Below are 18,938 nucleotides of genomic sequence, written 5' to 3'. Positions count from 1 at the left end.
AAAAGAGGAGAGATGGGAAGTCAGTGAATTGCACCAATCTCATGGTTTTGGCATGCTCTTTTCCATGAACTTTTGTTTCCTGGTTCAGTATTTGTCATGTTGAGAACTATTTACAAAAACAATGAAGTAATGGCTGATTTGTGAGAACAGGAGCTTAATTTGGGTCCAAATTAATCAACAAGAACTTGCATTAATATCTGGAAGGATCCAAACACACTTTACAGGCAATGGGCTAGGTTGTTCCTTATGGGGAGGTAGGAGGAGGTAAGTATGCTCTTAGGAGACATATTACCCTTACGTCCCAGCTAGCTGCTGCTCCCTAAACCCCCCTCAGGTTGGACATGCACACTGGGGAAATGCGCATAAGATCATGCTGGCACTGATGGAATACAGTGCATGCAAGGTATCAGAAAATGCCTTCCACTGGTCTTTACAACACACATTTTAAAAGGGAGACAGATCACTTAGAGAACATGTATTAGAAAGCATATCAGTCACATGGAGAGAGGTCACAACACTACCCTCTTTAAGCCCAAATATGACTCCAGCTGAGACTACTACTACAACCAATGGTCTCGTTAGCAGCAACATAGGGCTGGTAGAGCATACGCACATAGAAGTGCCATTAGGCTGTACCACTTGGAAGTACGATGGTTGGAGAAAGAGAAGCATATCAGGAAGAACCGTGATTGTATTCAGAATGTTCTCTTCTTCAGGTAGCTTGCACCTAGCAGACTGTGATATCTGGATGCGGTGGGATCAGTCCTGTACAACAACTTTCACTGTGTAATGATCCCAGTATATTTTAATTCCTGGAGTAGCAGAAATCAGCATGGGCTTTAAAGCAAAGCGTGAGGTGTGTATTTTTTCAAGGAATCAGAGTCAGATGGAACCAATAGCATTTCTGAGTCAACATTCCATTTTCCTTCTCCAATTTAGCTTTTCAGTGTCATCGTTGAGTCCTTTCTACTCTTTGTGGTAATGTGGTTACTGGGTTAAATTTTGTTCCGCCTGCACCGTGCACAAACAGATGTCCTGCATCTTATGTCTTCTTTTCAAAAAGCCGTGTAGTATCCTTCCATGGTGCTGACAATATCACTGTTTCTCTCCAGCAGGTTCAGGACATGATGCATCACCATTTCACTTAGATAAGGACTGTAGCTCTGGCGAACACAACACAAGATGTGAAGAAAATGGCAGCCCTTTTCAGCATCTGCAGAAACAAAGGTAAAATGCAGCAAGGGTGGAAAAGACCAGGATAGGTTTCCAGTTGCCTCATATCAACTATCACAGATACAGATCAGCCACGTACACATAAATGCTGTTAGACAAGAGGAGGGCACAGGGGTTAGAGCAGAGGTCATGGACTTTAGAAGGAAGACCAGGGGGCTGAGTTTGCAGTCCTGACATTGGCTAATGTTCCCATTAGCTTCACTGAGAAGTGCCAGTGTTAGGGCTAAAAAATAATCATGAAAACATGTTATCGGTTAGACAAGACTGCCAGAGAGGGCAAGGAGCTCAAATACACGCGGGCACAGCCCGAACAATGGTAATGAATTTGGGACACCACTCTTTGAGTTGTAAATCTCCATCTACAATCTCTCAAGCTATTCAGTCCCTCAGTCTACAGCTCACTCAGAAGAGACCCAGTGGAAATTCTTGTCCACATTTGACTGGTCCCAGTTTTAAAGCTCTAACCCAGCCATTTAGATAAACCCAGATACCCAGCCAGTAGTGAATGTTTACCCAATGCTGACACCTTGTGGCCATGATGTTCCTTTACACCTATTTTATACACCAGCAAAACAAATGAATAATTCTATATTTTACAGACTCCTCAGGCAATTGCCTGAATAGAAGGTCACAGATTTTTGTGATCCTGGGTTTCAGTGACTTTCACATTCCATGAAGAGGAGTGAACTGAAAGGCTTTTTACCTACAAAGTTACAAATTCTGGGCTTCTCTTACAACAGTTCACAGATTCCAAGACCAGAAAGAATCACTGATCATCTAGTCTGACCTCCTGTACAACACAGGCCATGGGACTTCCACAAAATAATTCCTAGACTATGAAGACCCCACTAACTCCTGAATAACAAGACATTTACTGTGCTGCCTTACGATGAAAGCCTTCCCCTGTATTCAGCCTGGGTAAAGCCAGAGTAAGTGGGATTTGCTCACCTGGTTCACATAATGCATGGAACAATGGGAGGAGAAGAGTCCCCCTCCCCAAATGCAGAGCAGCAGCGTAACTGCTTATGGCCTGCAGCAGTGTCTGTGGCCACTGAATCCTACCCATGAGAGGGGGATTTGGCTGGAGGATCCATGAAGCAGGAACTCTGCTAGCCACACCTGTAACACTTTCCCCACACCATTTCATTATTTAGTGCTGCAGGATCACAATGCTTCCCAAAAACTGAACTGAAGCAAGAAAAAGTCCAGCAAATGGAACAGATTTCTCCCTCTTCCTGGAGACATCAGTGGAAATAAGCATTAAAGGAGTGTGCATGCACACACTGGCATGCATGAGAGTGAGGTTTTGCTCTTCCTGCTATCTCAGTTGTAGCAGAAAAGATGAGGCTAGAGTATTGGGAAACTAACACTTAGTTGGGAAAGCTGTGAGGTCTGTGACTGTCCTTCCCACCTCTAGAAGGAAGAGCCATATAGGTCTTGAGCCACCTGCTGAGAAAGCTCAATTCCTTGCTCTCAAAAGTGTGACCTGTGAGACTGACAGTTGCATAGTTGCTGTGGAAGGTAAGATTGGCCTAAAAGAGCACCTCTTGCCCAATGCATGTAGCATTTTAACTGGTTTCTTAAAATGGAGTAAACATTGTATAAATGCAGTACATGGAATACTGAGATAATGTGCTCTTGGTAAAGAGTGTTGCTGAAGAGATGGGTTACTGTACTCTGGATCAGTTGGAGGTTTGTTTTAAGGAGGCAAGAGCACTCTTTCCCAAATACAACATGCTACAATGGCCCAGTCTAAGTCACGAAGGTATGACCCAGCTCACCAACCAACAGCAGTCAGAGGGAAGGTGACATTTTTGGCAGCCATTGGTCCTTGTATGTGCAGAAGCACTGAGCAGCCCAGAATCACTCCTGAACATTTGAGGGCATATTCCCTCTCTAGTGGGAGATGCTGAAATGATCTTCATAAGATTACCCTCTTCCTTCTCACTTCCATCCACACCCTGATCTCAGCGAAGCTCTGAGATAGGCAGACAACAACAGTACTATCACTGGCAGAGATGAGCGAGGTATAGAGCTGGCAGTCATCTGCCCATCATCAACAATTGATACAGGGATGTCCCAGGTAGTTTCATGTAGATATTAGGCAGCATGGCTGATAAAACAGAGCCCTCCCTGGTTCTGATTTCAACCTAGGGACAGAGCAGATAAGACCAGAGAAGAAGCTGTCTTAGGATCCCTCTGTTTTGTTATGCCTTCTGGAGACAAATTCTAATGACAATTCTAGCTGCCTTTAGGCCATGCTGTCAGTCCCAAGCTGGCCTCTCAAAGGGTGTTTGTTGTGGACTTGGTCATTTTCAACAGCACTTGTTCCGGACCAGAACTCTCTTTTAATTGTATTATAGAATAGTTTTACGGGAACCTTATTTAATCATATTCTAGGACTCATATAATATAAGAGTTTATCCATTCAAGATGTTGGCTTATACTGTAGTAGCCAACATCATATTTACAAACTGGTTGACTGACAGTTTATCTTAAAAGTTAGCAGATAACTGTAATTAGCTACCAAAGACTGGATAGACAAAGATTTCCTTTTCTGAAAGACGCTGTGGGAATTTCTTTCAACTAGTAAGAGTTGTTGAGTTAGTGCCTTTCAATTATCTCACCTCAAAGTAGGTTTCCACAGTTCAAAGTGGTTTGTTTGGTTGCCCAAAGCAACCAGAGGGCATATGAGAGGCAGCATAGTGAACAGTACCACCTTTAAAGAAAACAAAAACATTGACCACACAGTGTTTTATCCATTTTTTGTGGCCACAGCTATTTCTGCTTTGATCTCCAAGAGAACATCAGCCTCTCCAGTTGATTGCATGATAATTCTATATTTTCCGTTATCATATTACACAAACAATCCTACAGAAAGCCAACAGAGTGATAGAAAGCAGACCTGAAAATTGTGTCCTTTGCAATACAAAATAATTTACCACAATTCTGAGTCAAAGAAAAAAATCAAATTAGCCACTGATCAGATTAAGCAGACGTATTTGTTCCTTCTCAAATCCAGGAGACAAGCATCCTGCAGCTGTAATTTCATCAGATCTGAAACTAAGCAGAATCAAGCCTGGTCAGTATGCAGATGAGTGACCTGTCAGGGAAACTCCAGTTCTTCATGAAGCAGAGCTGGTATTTCACTAGTTGTCACTCCTCCCTTGGATGCAGGAGAGAAAGGATGACATTGTGGTTGAGGCACTGGAATGAGACTTAGGAGATCCTGGCTCTTCCACAGACTCTGTGATTCTGACCAAGTCATTTAATCTCTCTGTGCCTCAGCTCCCTGTCTGTTCAATGGGGCAGAATACCTCCAAGCCTCATGGGGTGCTGTGAGGTGTTCAGATAGTACTGTAGTAATGGGGAGGGGAGGCAGGTGCTGCTGAGTAATAGATACCGAACCAAATGCCCCAAGATACTATTAGGAGCACTATGTTGTCAAAGGTGCTGTCTTCTGGATGAGATGAAAAATAGAGTCCCTAACAATTTATGGAATATTTGAACGTGTCTTTCAGAATTATTAATGAATTCCAGTAGCACCCAAAGTCTCATATCAGGATTGGGGCTCCAGTACACTAGGTGCAGTACATACGTACACCCCTCCGTCCCCACACGCACCCCCCGGAAGAGAGCTCTTGCCTTCAAAAGTTTACATTCAAATTTAAGGCAAGACCGAAAAAGTGAGAGTAGGAGGTGGACAGTACAAGGTAACTAGGCAGTGGAACTACAATACATGCACAGTGAGATAATGTTCCAACACATCTGGAAGTCTTCTTTAAATAAAAATATCAGCTATTTCAATTGTCCCTCTGTCTAGTCATCCTTAGCAGATTTCTTGTAGGCATCAGCAGAGATACGCTACTAGCAGCACTAATGTTGGTGTCCAAGTACATCAGGCAACTATATTCAAACATGCCAAGTTACCCTAGTTATTCTTCTCATTCCCTCCTGGAAAAGCTATTTTAGTGCTGCTGGCACAGAATAGCTGACATGCGCTAGCTAGACAAGGTAGGGGTGAAAAGAGCTCTGGGTAGCTTGAAAGCTTGTAGCTTCCACCAAACAGAAGTTGGTCCAATAAAAGATATTACTTGACCTAGCTTGTCCCTCTCATATGCTGGGACCAACCTGTCTACAACACTACAAACAGTGTTTGAGCAGTTTCTTACCATGCTGTTGTATACTGTGTCCACAAGTGGCTGCATTTCAGCAATGAGCGAGTGATGCCCATGTGTCACATTCTGCCAAGGGTTTTGGAATGAGAGAGGGGGAAAAAGCACTATAGCAAATGTACATTTATCATTAGGACAGGTACCTCAAGCCAAACAAGTAATCACTATGGCAATGACATTGGATTTGGGAGAAAGGGGCAATTTTAAAGGCACATAGTCTGCTAAGAAATTGATTTATTAGGGTGAAATTGACCCCTGTGCACAGGGACCACACATAGTCTATCCATCACTTAAAGCCTATGGTCTATGGATGAAATCCTGGCATCACTGTAGCCAACAGGAGTTTTTCCATTGACTTTAGTGGAGTCTGGATTTCACCCTATGGCCTTAAATGAGGCGTGGGCCCATGGCATAGGGATCAATTTCACCTAAAAATTTCCTCGTTAGAGAAGGCAGCTCAGTCCACACTATCCCTTTTGTGACTCTTCCCATACTAACACAGCTGTCAAATATGCCTATTTATTCAGCACTGAAAAGCTACCAACCACTAGGGGCTGACTCTATTTCTTCTGAAACCTAAATCCTCCCCTGGATTCAGATCCAAGGGTACGTCTACACTACGGGATTATTCTGATTTTACAGAAACCGGTTTTGTAAAACAGATTGTATAAAATCGAGTGCACGCGGCCACACTAAGCATATTAATTTGGTGGTGTGCGTCCATGTACCGAGGCTAGCATCAATTTCTGGAGTGTTGCACTGTGGGTAGCTATCCCGTAGCTATCCCATAGTTCCCGCAGTCTCCCTCACCCATTGGAATTCTGGGTTGAGATCCCAATGCATGATGGGGCAAAAACAGTGTAGGGTGATTCTGGGTAAAATGTCGTCCACTCAATCCTTCCTTTCCGTGAAAAACAACGGCAGGACAATCATTTCACGCCCTTTTTCCCCTGATTGCCTTGGCAGACGCCAAATAGCATGGCAACCACGGAGCCCGTTTTGCCTTTGTCACTGTCACCGTATGTGTACTTGGATGCCGCTTGACAGAGGCGTTTAATGCAGCGCTACACAGGCAGCATTCGTTTGCAAGTTAGCAGAGACGGGTTATCAGTCGTTCTGTACCGTCTGCCATGCCATTGTAAATGGCAATGAGATGACAGTATCAGTCATTTTGTACCGTCTGCTGCTGTCATGGGTGCTCCTGGCTGGCCTTGCTGAGGTCGGCCGGGGCGCAAAGACAAAAAATGGGAATGAACTCCCCGGATCATTCCCTCTTTATGTTGTATCTAAAAATAGAGTCAGTCCTGCCTAGAATTATGGGGCAAGTGACTAGAGACCAGTGTACCAGAGCACAGCCACTCCATGTCATATCCCACAGAAATGATGAGCTGCATGCCATTCTAGGGGTGCCCCTGCAACAACCCCACCCATGCTTCCGTCTCCCTCAACCCTCCTGGGCTACCATTGCAGTGTCCCCCTCATTGTGTGATGAAGTAATAAAAGATGCAGGAATAAGAAACACTGACTTTTTAGTGAGATAAAATGAGGAGGAGGCAGGCCTCCAGCTGCTATGAAGCCCAAGCAGTATAAGAACTTTTCTTTAGACATGAAAGGGGGAGGGGCTGATGGAGTTCAGCCCCCAGTTGCTATGATGAAGACGGTTACCAGCCGTTCTGTACCATCTGCCAGGAATGACCAGGAGTCATTCCTATTTTTACCTACGCGCCCCAGCCGACTCACCAAGGCCAGCCAGGAGCACTCACAGGCTGAGACGAAGATGGCTACCAGTCCTTCTGCACTGACCGTCTGCCACCGGGAAAGGGAGGGAGAGGATGCTGCTGTTCAGTGCCGCAGCACCGAGTTATCAGCAGCATGCAGTAGACATACGGTGACACAGAAAAAAGTCAAGAAACGACTTTTCCCCCTTTTCTTTCATGGGGCAGAGAGGGGCGTAAATTGACGAGATAATACCCTGGAACCACCCCAGTCAATGTGTTTGCCCTAACAGGCATTAGGAGCTCAGCAAGAAGCAAATGCTTTTCGAGACTGCGGGGACTGTGGATAGCTGGAGTCCTCAGTACCCCCTCCCTCCCTCTCTCCATGAGCGTCCATTTGATTCTTGGCTTTCCGTTACACTTGTCACACTGCACTGTGCTGTTGGACTCTTCTCATAGCCTGGAGATTTTTTTTCAAATGCCTTGGCATTTCATCTTCTGTAACGGAGCTGTGTATAGAACAGATTTGTCTCCCCATACAGCCATCAGATCAGTATCTCCCGTACAGTCCACGCTGGCTCTTCTTGCATTTGGGACTGCATCGCCACCCGTGCTCGTCCAGAGCTCCAGCTGGCCAAACAGAATGAAATTCAAAAGTTCGCAGGCGGGGGCTTTTCCTGTCTACCTGGCCAGTGCATCCGAGTTCGATGCTTTGCCAGAGCGGTCACAGTGGTGCACTGTGGGATACCGCCCGGAGGCCAATACCGTCAATTTGCAGCCACACTAACCCTAATCTGACATGGCAATACTGATTTCAGCACTACTCCTCTCGTCGGGGAGGAGTACAGAAATCAGTTTAAAGAGCTCTTTATATCGATATAAAGGGCATCGTTGTGTGGACGGGTGCAAGGTTAAATCGGTTTAACGCTGCTAAATTCGGTTTAAATGCGTAGTGTAGACCAGGCCTAAGTCTCCAGCATTCACAGTGGCTGCTCATTTCAAAATTAAGGTGCTTTCTCCCTGCTTAGCTTTGTCACCAGTTCCCATGCTCAAGACAACTCTAGGCCTTCCCTGCACCAGGTTTTTGGCTGCACAAAGAAGAGAGGGAGGATGAGACGGACTTAAGTTTGGGTTCAGGAACAAAGGCAAAGGGGTATTCTAACTGAGTGGCAGGAGGGGATACTGTTGTCTATGACGGTTCAGCATTGGCTCAGAGAGCAGACCACACAACTACTTACGCCTGGGTTTTCGACAATCTGCTTTGACAACACGAAGGGTCATGTTGTATAACTCCTTATCCTGGTCAGTCACCTAGAAGATGCAAGAGAAATTGCTGATTCACAGCAGTCTGTTCTGCAACATCTGAACTATGAAGGTACATGCTAGCCTAACTTTACCATGACTGCACCTTTGCATTTATGCTATATACAAAAATAGTCCGGTCTATCTTCAAGTTATTCTTTTTATAAACAATATTAACAATTAGGTGAAAGACAGGACATAAGAATCATTCCCAAAGGAGGGTGAGCAATGCAGCATGTAAATGCACTAGTCTGCTATTTCTAGAGCAAAGGGTTCCAATCCTACTTCAGCTAACTGGGGATATGAGTTGGATAGGTCCCATCCTTTGTTGGACATCACAAAGCCACCATGTAACTAGGCAGCCTAATGAAAGAGGACTGAGGTCTGGAACAGCATGGGATACAGCAGGTTAGGACTGAGCTGCACAGGCAAAGCTGGATTTTGTGGAGGGAACATGAGCGCTTGAATGTTGGTGGTACAGCAAGTTTAACGTGCATTGGCAGAGCTGCATGAGAGAGGCTCAGCACTGCAGTGACAGACAATATTGCAGGTCAGGACTGAGGTGCAGTTGCAGAGGTGAAAGGAATATGTATATGCTGTATGTGGTAGAACTGGAAGTAGAAAACTTACATAGCACCTGTCTCGGCTATTGGCTTTAGCTCCTGCTCTTAGTCTCTCATTCTCATGAGCACTAGAGCTCAAAAAATCCAGATTTCTTTGATTTTAAGGTAATGGCTTAAATCCTAACATAAGTCAGCTTTATGCAGCTTACTAGCCTCAACAGTTCCTCTAAGGAGAAAAATATGAGACTCAGCCTCTGCACCTCTGAAAGCCACGACATAAGGCACATACTGGTATAAAGAAGTCACTCAGAGGGACTTAGAAACCCAATGGAGAGGAAGTCAGGGTGCTACATCTAGGTAAGGAGAGAGCCACTCCTAGCAGAAACTAGGTTAAGCTAAAGAAGGTGGTTCCCTTTGCATTTACTTGATAGATCTAGTGCCAGTGGACCATAAGGGTGCTGCTTTGCACCTCTCCTCTGAGAACATGCAGGATGGTCTCACTATGTGGTAACATCTGCTAAATGTGTGGGGTTGCTAGGGGTGTCCACTGCAGTTGCTGGTCACCAAGAGGCAGCAGCTGTCTAGCTCTCAGACATGCACACAAATAAACTGACAAGATACTGAAGAGGGGAAAAAACAATGAAGAGAGCTGAAACTTCTGAACATGTAACAGACCTCCCCAGGGTCCACCTCACCCTGCTGAAAGAGCCTCTAGGACTATGTGAATCAATCATATTGCAGAGCGCCTCCTGCTTGATGTGACATTCATGACCTCTGGTTACACATCTCCATAATTGCAATTCAGTTCCTTACATGATATACATCCTTGGGACTATTTGATTTCTGGAAAACCACTCCTTTTTCCTGCAGCACCTTTATTGCCTCCTTGAACGCACTGTGAATCAGTTTAGAGCTGGGTTCACTTTTTGAATCCATCTGGATGGGAAAAAAGGAACAAATAACATACACACAAGATGTGAAATCCTAGCCCTACTGAAGTCAATAGTGAAATTCCTTTTGATTTCAATAGAACCAGTATGTCAGCCAGAGTTTTTAGACAGACATCTTTCTTAGTAAAGCCAAGCCAGTTCCTCTAGCTCAAGAGTTCATAAGTTATATCTATTATATGCAATCTAAACAAATTCTTAGGCCAAAAGGGAATCACAGATGTATCTCCCTGCATGACAGCAGAACCATCCAAGTCACCTATTGCCTTCTTAATTCTTTGCTGAAATGGCTGCCACATACAGCCTCCTCCTCCTCCTTTTGGAATACTGCAATCCCCAAGGCTGCTATGCTGCTTGCAGATTGGGAGACTGATTGACTGACTAACTTCCTTCCTCCATCTGCAGCCACACGCACACTTAGGTTCTGATCTGGACAGACCTCACAAGCTATGTAGGAAGGGGCGGGTGGGTTGATCAGTCCTTTGCATAGGTGACCTCCATCAAGAATCTGGGGATGGTGACACTCTTCTCTCTGAGCCAGTCTTTGGCAATTGATCTTTGATTATCAGCAGGTAAGTATGCCCAGTGGTCTGTGATGGGATGTTAGATGGGTTGGGATCTGAGTTACAGAGAATGGTGAGTCTTGCCCACATGCTCAGGGTTTAACTGATCGCCATATTTGGGGTTGGGAAGGAATTTTCCTCCAGGGCAGATTGGCAGAGTCTTGCCTTCCTCTGCAGCGTAGGGCACGGGTCACTTGCTGGAGGATTCTCTGCAGCTTGAGGTCTTCAAACCACAATTTGAGGACTTCAATAACTCAGACATAGGTTTGTTACAGGAGTGGGTGGATGAGATTCTATGGCCTGCATTGTGCAGAAAGTCAGACTAGATGATCATAATGGTCCCTTCTGACCTTAAAGTCTGTGAGTCTATGAGTTTTCCAGAGAAGGAAGGGAATGAGGGAGCGGTGGGGTGGGTGGGGAGATGGACTTGTGGAGGGAGAGAAAGGGACTGATGGAAGGGGTGGAGAAGAGGTTAAGCTGCTGATCAGACTGACCAATATTGTCTCATTGCTATCTTGTGCTCCTCCATCTATCTGTTCTCTTGTCTTACACTTAGAATGTAAGCTCTTCTGAGTAGGAACCATCTTTCTGTTCTGTTTGCACCATGCCCAGCACATTGACCTAGGGTCCTAGGTGTTATAGTGATACAAATAATAACAGTAATGAGTGGTATTCAATATTGCCAACCTCAAGCATTCCAAAAAATCAGTCAGGCCCCCCAAAATCATGAGATTTTATAAAAATAAAAAAAAATTGCCTTTTTTTAACCTTTAGGATGGCACTCAGATCATTTTTCAAGATTCTCTACAACTATGGAGAAATTTTTACAAATTAAAAAAAAAAAGCCATGAAATTGCAAAAGCTAAGATTCCCATTCACATGACTCCAGGAGCTGGGTATTTAAGAAAGCAAACAAATATCACGAGAGTTGACACCACAGATTTTGCAATAGAAGGGAAGCAACATAACAACAGCCATACCGGCTAAGACCAATGGTCTGTTTAGCCCAATATCAAGTCTTTGGACAGTGGCCAATGCCATGTGCTTTAGAGGGAATTGAATAATCCATCCTGTCATAAGCATAATTCCTAATTCTGAACCTTAGCAACCAAAATGTGGGTGCCTAGCATGAAACCTCCAAGCTTAATTACCAGCTTGGATCTGATAGCGCTGCCACCAGCCAAAAATTTCCAGTGTTTGGCTCACTCTGGTCTCCCCAAAACCTTCCCTGTGGGGACCCCCAAGACCTCAGTGCCCTGAGTCTTACACAAAGGGAAATTAACCCCCCTTCCTTGTCTTCTCTTTACTTCCTCCCAGGCTTCCCTCCTGGGCTATCCTGGAAGATTACTGTACTTAAACTCCTTGAATTACAAACAGAGAGGGCACTTACCTTCCCCCCTCCTTCTTTTTCCCCCTCCCAGTCTTTTCCTGAGAGAGACCGTAATCCTGGCACCGGGATTTTCTATCCCCTAGAGCCTCACTTAGAAAAAAATCAACAGGTTTTAAAAAGAAAGCTTTATATAAAAAGAAAAAAAGATTATAAAATGGTCTCTGTATCAAGATAAAATACACGGGTCAATTGCTTAAAAGAAAAATATGAATAAACAGCCTTATTCAAAAAGAAATACAATTTTAAACATTCCAGCAAACTACACACATGTAAATACAAAAAAACAATAAAAGCCTTTGTACTCACAACTTGGAAACTGAAGATTAGAAGCTTGAAGATAGAAAGATCCCTCTCATAGCCGAGAGACAGATCGGAGAACAGACAAAGGGACACACACCCCAACATTCCCTCCCTGAGCTTTGAAAAATCCGGTTTCCTGATTGGTCCTCTGGTCAGGTGTGTGGTTCCCTTTGTTAACTCTTTACAGGTAAAAGAAACATTAACCCTTAGCTATCTGTTTATGACACATCTCCTGTTGCCCACTGCCAGCTTCTGGTAGTCAGAGGGTATGGACACCCAGAGCATGGGGTTACACCCTTGACCATCGTGGCTAATAGTCACTAATAGACCTATCATCCATGAACTTATCTAATTTTTTTTTGAATGCTGTTATAGTTTTGGACTTCACAACAAATACTGACAAAGAGTTCACCAGGTTGACTGTACATTGTGTGAGGTAGTACTTCCTTTTATTTGTTTTAAACCTTCTGCCTATAATTTCATTGGGGGACTCCTGGTTCTTGCATTATGTGACAGGGTAAATAACACTTCCTTATTCACCAGCAAAGGGTAAGAGATACATACAAGGTGAAGAGAGCTGTGGGGAAGACAGGAGGTGTGTTAAGGGGAGTAATTTTGAGAGGGTTGGGAACAAAGGGCTGTAGTGGGGATAGAGAATATGGCCGCAAGAAAAACAAGAAACAGAAGTTAGGGGCTCGTGGAGTGAAGAGGAGACCTGGAATCGAGGGGTCTGTACTGAGAATCCAGGAAGTGATGGGATTCAGAGAGGAAGATGTGGGTAGTGAGTGAAGGGAATATAGTGAGAGTCAGGAAGAGTAGAGCAAGTAAGGGAATAGGGAGGGCTAAAAGAACAGAAGGACAGTAAGTGGAGTGGAAGGAAATGGAGGATACCAAGTAAGAAAGGGAAAGTAAACAGGGGAGGAGAGAAGAAAAGACTGTATAGGAAGGAAAGGGCAAGACCACTACCCACTCTTTTCTGGGAGCACCTCACTTTCCATCCTGCCAAACCCATCATTCCCATCCCTTCTCTCTTTCAGACAATGCCCTTTTATGCAAGCAGACTGTTTCAGTGACCCGTCGTTCATGCCCTTACCGACTAGAAGCAAGGTGTTCACAATGTGGCCCCTTTTTTTGGGTGTAAAGAGAGACTTGCTTTTCTTTACAGAGACCCTTCTGGCCAACTGAGGAAGCACATCAAGGACTTGTCTTCACTACCGGGGTAAGTCGACCTAAGTTATGCTACTCCAGCTACGTGAATAATGTAGCTGGAGTCGACTTAGCTTAGGTCGACTTACCGTGGTGCCTTCACTGCGCTGTGTCGACAGAAGACACTCTCTAATCAACTTCCCTTACTCTTCTCAGAGAGGTGGAATATCAGGGTAGACTGGAGAGCACTCTGCCGTCAATTTAGAGGGTCTTCACTGAATCGATTGCAGCAGCATCGATCTCCCTAGTAGTGAAGACAAGCCCTTAGTGGCTTTTTTATCTGAGATTTGAATGGATGGATTAGGTTTCTCACAGGAATGCACAGCCTCCCCACTCTCCCCCCACCCCTCCACAAAAGGGAAGGGACGTTGCCCTTCTAGATGCCGGAATAAACCTTCAACAACAGGAGAAACTGCTAGCAAAGTAATTGCCTCTTGCAAGGTGCTGATCAATTTTTAATGTGAAAGCAATGATCAGGGAATCAAAGAGAGACAAAAATCTCCAAAGGAGTGTGATAATTATTCAGTTTGGTCTAATGCTCAGATCCCATCAGAGGGAGATAATTAGGAACATGCTCTGTGTAAGCCGACACATGGCTCGGCTTGGATGGATACTGAAAGAGAATTATTAAGGATGTGTGCCAAGAGATTGCTAGAATTGAACAAACAGAAATAGGCTTCGGAATGAAAGAAAAAAAGCAACAGTTCCTGCTTATCGAAGCCTCTTTGACACACTTTGAACAGGCCTACAACAAGAAGTATTCCCTGAGACAGCCACCCTTCCAGGGGACTCAGTAGGCCCCCTGGACGGTAGAAGGGCATTGGCACAGAAACTACAGGGGAACTCAGGAACAGGAAGGAATCCGCCATTTTTCTGTATAAAGTGTCCCAGAATGTGTCCCTTCCTCTTCACCCTTGGACTTGGTTCATGGTTTGGTAATTTTCTTCATTACTGCAAATTCCTCCCCTGTTCCTGATCTTCCAGTCCATCTCAGACACCTCTGCCAAAAGCTCCTTTTCATTTGCTTCCCTCAATCCCTTCATTGGTCTTCCACAAGAAGGGATTTCACTTTCAAAGTAATCCCTAAAACCTCTCCTCTGTATCTGTGGCCTCACCTCCTCCAACCCCCACCCAGGTGTCTCTCCTATAGGCTCTCTCCTATTCCAGACTGTGCTTTGTTTCATGCCATTCAGGCTGCTTGAAATAAGCATCTCAATGCATGTCCAAACCCTTCAGCTATTGTCCTCCAAAGACAACTCATGCCTATTCCACAAAACATTACAGCTACAGTGACCATACATCTTTTGGTATTGGGCTGTATAGTAACCCATTTAGCCACTGGACTAAGCTCTTATAGGCAGGGATTGAGTTCTCTTTGGCACAAGGGCACCAACTGTACAGCACTATGTGCGTGTACGAGGTTATAACAAATCGGACAAGGAATCTGTGGGCAGGTAACCCTGCATGATATCACATCTCTGCTCCTCCTCTTGAAGCAAGAGGAAGGCTTGACAATGGGAGGAAGAAACAGTAGCCATTCACATTGTGAAGTCCTACAAAACGGCTCATCTAATAATACTTTATCCCTCTATAGAGCAGCACATCAGAGGATCTCAAAGCATTTTGTGAACATTAGTGATTTACATCCTGATCTAAAGCAACTGAAAGAGAATCCTATTGACTTCTTTGGGCTTTGGATCAGATTCTTAATCCTCACAGTTTCCACGGGAGCTAGGACAGATTACTGCGCTACACTGTCAAAGTGACTAGATTTTGGGTTCCTCAGTTTTAGGGTGCTCAACTTGATACATATTAAAAAAGAGGTCAGATTTCAGAAAAGTGCTAAGAACACAGGAATATGAAAATCAGGCCCCTTTAGGGTATGTCAAGTTGAGTGCCTAAAAATGGAGGCATCCAAAATTGCCAGTCACTTTTGTAAGTCTAGGTCATTATCTCTATTCTACACATGGGAAACAGAGGCAGAGTTTAAATAATGACTTCCCCAGGTCACACACGGAGCTTGTGGCAGAGCCAGCAACAGAATCCAAGTCTGTCAATTCTGTGCTTTAATCACATCCTCCCAGCCTCACACTGCACCACAGGCTGGAATTTGTGTAGCCAGTTATTCTCATCTTATGCCTTTCAAAAAAGCTATCCAAGCAATAACAGGTCAAGGTGTGCAGTGGTGCACAAATTATCCTCTGCTCGAGAGGAGTGAGGACACAGCATACCTGGGGGTATTAATAGGGCCGTCCTTAGGATTTATGGTGCCCTAGGCAGGATTATTAAACTGGTGCCCCTGTGCCTGTCTTGCTCTTAGCAACACAAACATAAGCTTACACTATTGGAAAACTTGCCATGTGCATGTTATTAAAACCAGTTTAACGTACTTAAGCACATTGTAATGCTGAAGGATTAGCACTAAAGAAGTAGCACTATAGAAAAAATTCTAATTTTACAGAATGATGCAAATAATATAATTTTTTTAATTTGTCAACATTTTATTGGAAAGTTATATGAAGAGGTATTGAAACAAGGATTTGTTTTTATTAAAAGCAATCTTTCTGGCTTTTTGGCTGCAAAATCAGGAATAATTCATCGTATGCAAGTGATGTCTTGTTTGGTTGCAAGAATAGCAAGACCGGTCAAATGTTCCTGACTCCTTTGTAGAGTGGAGATAGTTTTTTAATGAGTTTTAGTTTTGAGAAACTCCATTCTCCTGATGCTACTGTTACAGGAATTGTCAGTAGAATACAAGTGGCATGTACACATTAGGTTATATGTCAACAAGTTTACTGGTATGAGTAACTGTACAATATCATCATCGATTTTGCATGTGGCAACACGGATGACAGTATACTCAATTCTTCATACAGTTCAAGTCCATTTAAATCACAATAGCCCTGCTTCAGGATGCTTTGTAGGTCAGGGTCCCAGTGCGGTTAGCCTGTGGGTGCCATGGCGCCCATAGGGGCCTCTCAGTGCACCTGCATACTGGCCGGCGGACATGCATCTGCTGAAATCCAGCGAAATTTGGCGGCATTTCGGCGACGATGCCTCTGGATGACGCCGCTTGCGCAATAAGGCAGTGTCATCCAGAGGCGTCGCCGGCTGAAATGCCACCAAATTTCAGCGCCTTTTGGCGGGTGCTCGTCCACTGCCACGGTCCTTTGTCTGGTGGGCGCCAGACCAAAAAGGTTGGGGACCAACTGCTCTAGGTTCTTGTACTTTGTCATTAGTTGCCCTTGTCTTCTATTTCATTGAATTTAGTCTCTCAGCCTGCTACCCGCTGAATGAATGGAACCCAGGCCACAGCGGGGTTGAGTGGCTCAGACAGGGTCTCAGCCGCCGGCCCTTCTCAGCTGCTGCCCGCCTGGGTTCCTTGGGGGTCCCCAGGCCTAGCAGTGGGTGCTAGTGGGGCCAGACGACCAGGACCCCGCTGCAATGGGGCAGCCGCCGGAACCCCAGAGCAGTGGTTGGGCTCAGTTCGCTCAGCCTGCGCTGCGTGCTATCAAAAATCAGTTCATGTGCACACCTTTGGCACGTGTGCCGTAGGTGCCACCTAATCTAGTATACATAGTAAGGAGATGGCAGTTACAGTTGTTGGAGGGCACATTTAGCAGTAACAGGCTATAGGAAAGTCAGCAACATTTTTTGTTTCTCTGATGAAAACTGGCCCACTCCCTTCCCATGCCAACTTGCACCAAATATTCAACTTAATTTTGTTTTGGCTAAGATATGATTTTTAAAAAAAATATTGAATTGAATTCAGGATTGTTAGAGCATTTTTGGGACCAAATTTTCTAAATGACATCTAAATGGAAACACAGCACTGCTTTCATGCTTGGCTCACCCTCTAGCTGCTGGTCCACGCTGCAGTAGAGGAGGAGATAGGCTGAAAACTGCAGACCAAACTCACACCTCTGGGGTGGCAGAGTGCAAACAGAGCCAGCAGCAGGCAAAGCCTCCCAGGTCGATACATTGCCAATGGGCACCACCGCGCAGCCCAACTGACCATGGTGAAAATTAGCACAGCACTGATCTCAGGGACAGGCACCCATGAAGCCACAGCAGCTCTCCTGTCCTGTGGTTTCTCCCGGTGAGATGATCAGTGCCAGCCTACGGGAGACCGCTTTCCAGCTACGGTGTCCAGATCCAATGATGTCCTGATTTTTAGGCCTAGTCCCGATATGGGGCTTTGTTTTATATAGGTACAATTGGCACCAGCTAGGGTGACCGACAGCAAGTGTGAAAAACTGGATGGGGTGGGGAGGGATAGGAGCCTATTAAAAAAAGGGGGGGGGGAGGGGAAACAAAAAAGACCCCAAAATCGGGACTGTCCCTATAAAATCGGGACATCTGGTCACCCTACAGGTGTGTTCCTTCCCTCACCCCTTCCCAGAGACCCCAGCAGCCAATCCCCTCCCTCAGACTGTGCTGCATTCATCTCTCTCTAGGACCCAGCAGCCCTGCTCTTACATGCTCCACTGCTTCCCATCTGTACAGGCTTCCAGCAAAGCGGTGCCCCCAGACCTAGTGATGGCCTAGGCGGCTGCCTGTTCTGCCTATGGCTAAGGACGGCCCTGGGTATTAAAGTATCCTGATATAATGACACGTGGTATTGTTTGTGTCAAGTTCTCTTTGCTTTTCACACAGCTGGGCTTAGAGCAGGCTTAGAGTGGGTGACAAGATCAGTAAGAGAAACTTGGCTTGTCAGGCTAACATCATTTTGTATTATATCTGCACTACTGTCTCAACAGGGGGACATAAATCTATGCCAGGAAGCTGACAGACAAGCACATTAGTATCAAGTGTATGCATGAAGCAGGACACACAAGAAACCCAGGCCTGGAGTAAATATAAACAGCATCTTAAATTCTTTGTTCTAAGTATTTGTCCCTGTTGACCTTGAGGTTATAATCAAACCAAGGGAAGTATAAACAGACGGGTCTGAAAAGCACAATTCCAAAAGAGCTGTCCAAACTAGTGACATACTACCAAGTGGATGGTGTTATTAAAATAGCACACTGTACAGCTTCACAATGGAGGAAGTGCAAAGAAAACTGCTTCACTCAGGAAACTAAACCACAGGGTATGATACAACTGCAGCCACTTGGTTGCGAGCCACACCAAGAAGCTATTTATTCTAGTTCAGGAACTGGATGGATGAAGTTTATACATAATTTTCATTCAAAGAAGAATGAAATTCAGGTTCATCTGTCAAACACAGTAGTGCTCTTAGCTGGACTTGAGGTCTTCGTAGACAAGCTAAATACTGGGTGACATCTGTCTCTACTTCCTGCTTGTAATCCTCATGTAGCATTTGTCTTGTTGAGGAAAAAAGTGAGTTTCAAAAACAGACAACTGATGGGGGAAGTGATATAACTCAAACAGAAGGGGCACCACTTATGGGGGGGAAAAGGTCCCCAAGTTTTTTTAAAACAATGTTGTTAGCAAGAGCAAATATGAATATCAGTTTATTAAATAAACACATTTTTAAACCTAACCCCTTTCAGTCTTTAAAATTCTAAACATTTTTGGAAG

The 18,938-nt window shown here is 44.8% G+C and overlaps 1 protein-coding gene across 4 annotated transcripts in view; it reads right to left on the bottom strand.

Annotated features, from left to right (window-relative positions):
- Nucleotides 1–641: 641 nt before the first annotated feature.
- Nucleotides 642–18,938, bottom strand: part of STN1 (STN1 subunit of CST complex) — a 70,490-nt gene continuing 52,193 nt past the window's right edge. For 2 of the 4 annotated variants that reach the window (XM_075072887.1, XM_075072886.1), the window contains 3 exons: nucleotides 9,802–9,924; nucleotides 8,362–8,434; nucleotides 642–1,213 (listed from right to left, as the gene is read on the bottom strand). In XM_075072887.1, the coding sequence (XP_074928988.1) occupies nucleotides 1,056–1,213; nucleotides 8,362–8,434; nucleotides 9,802–9,924 (354 nt within the window). In that variant the 3' untranslated portion in view covers nucleotides 642–1,055. Of the gene's footprint in view, nucleotides 1,214–3,470; nucleotides 4,297–8,361; nucleotides 8,435–9,801; nucleotides 9,925–18,938 lie in introns of those variants that run through there. The other 2 variants (XM_075072888.1, XM_075072889.1) reach the window with 2 other exon arrangements.

The sequence above is a fragment of the Chelonoidis abingdonii genome, chromosome 16, assembly GCF_003597395.2.
Source record: "Chelonoidis abingdonii isolate Lonesome George chromosome 16, CheloAbing_2.0, whole genome shotgun sequence".
Taxonomy (NCBI): Eukaryota; Metazoa; Chordata; order Testudines; family Testudinidae; genus Chelonoidis; species Chelonoidis abingdonii.
The sequence above is the reverse complement of the archived record's forward strand: the minus strand, read 5'-3'. Positions and strand labels throughout refer to the sequence as shown.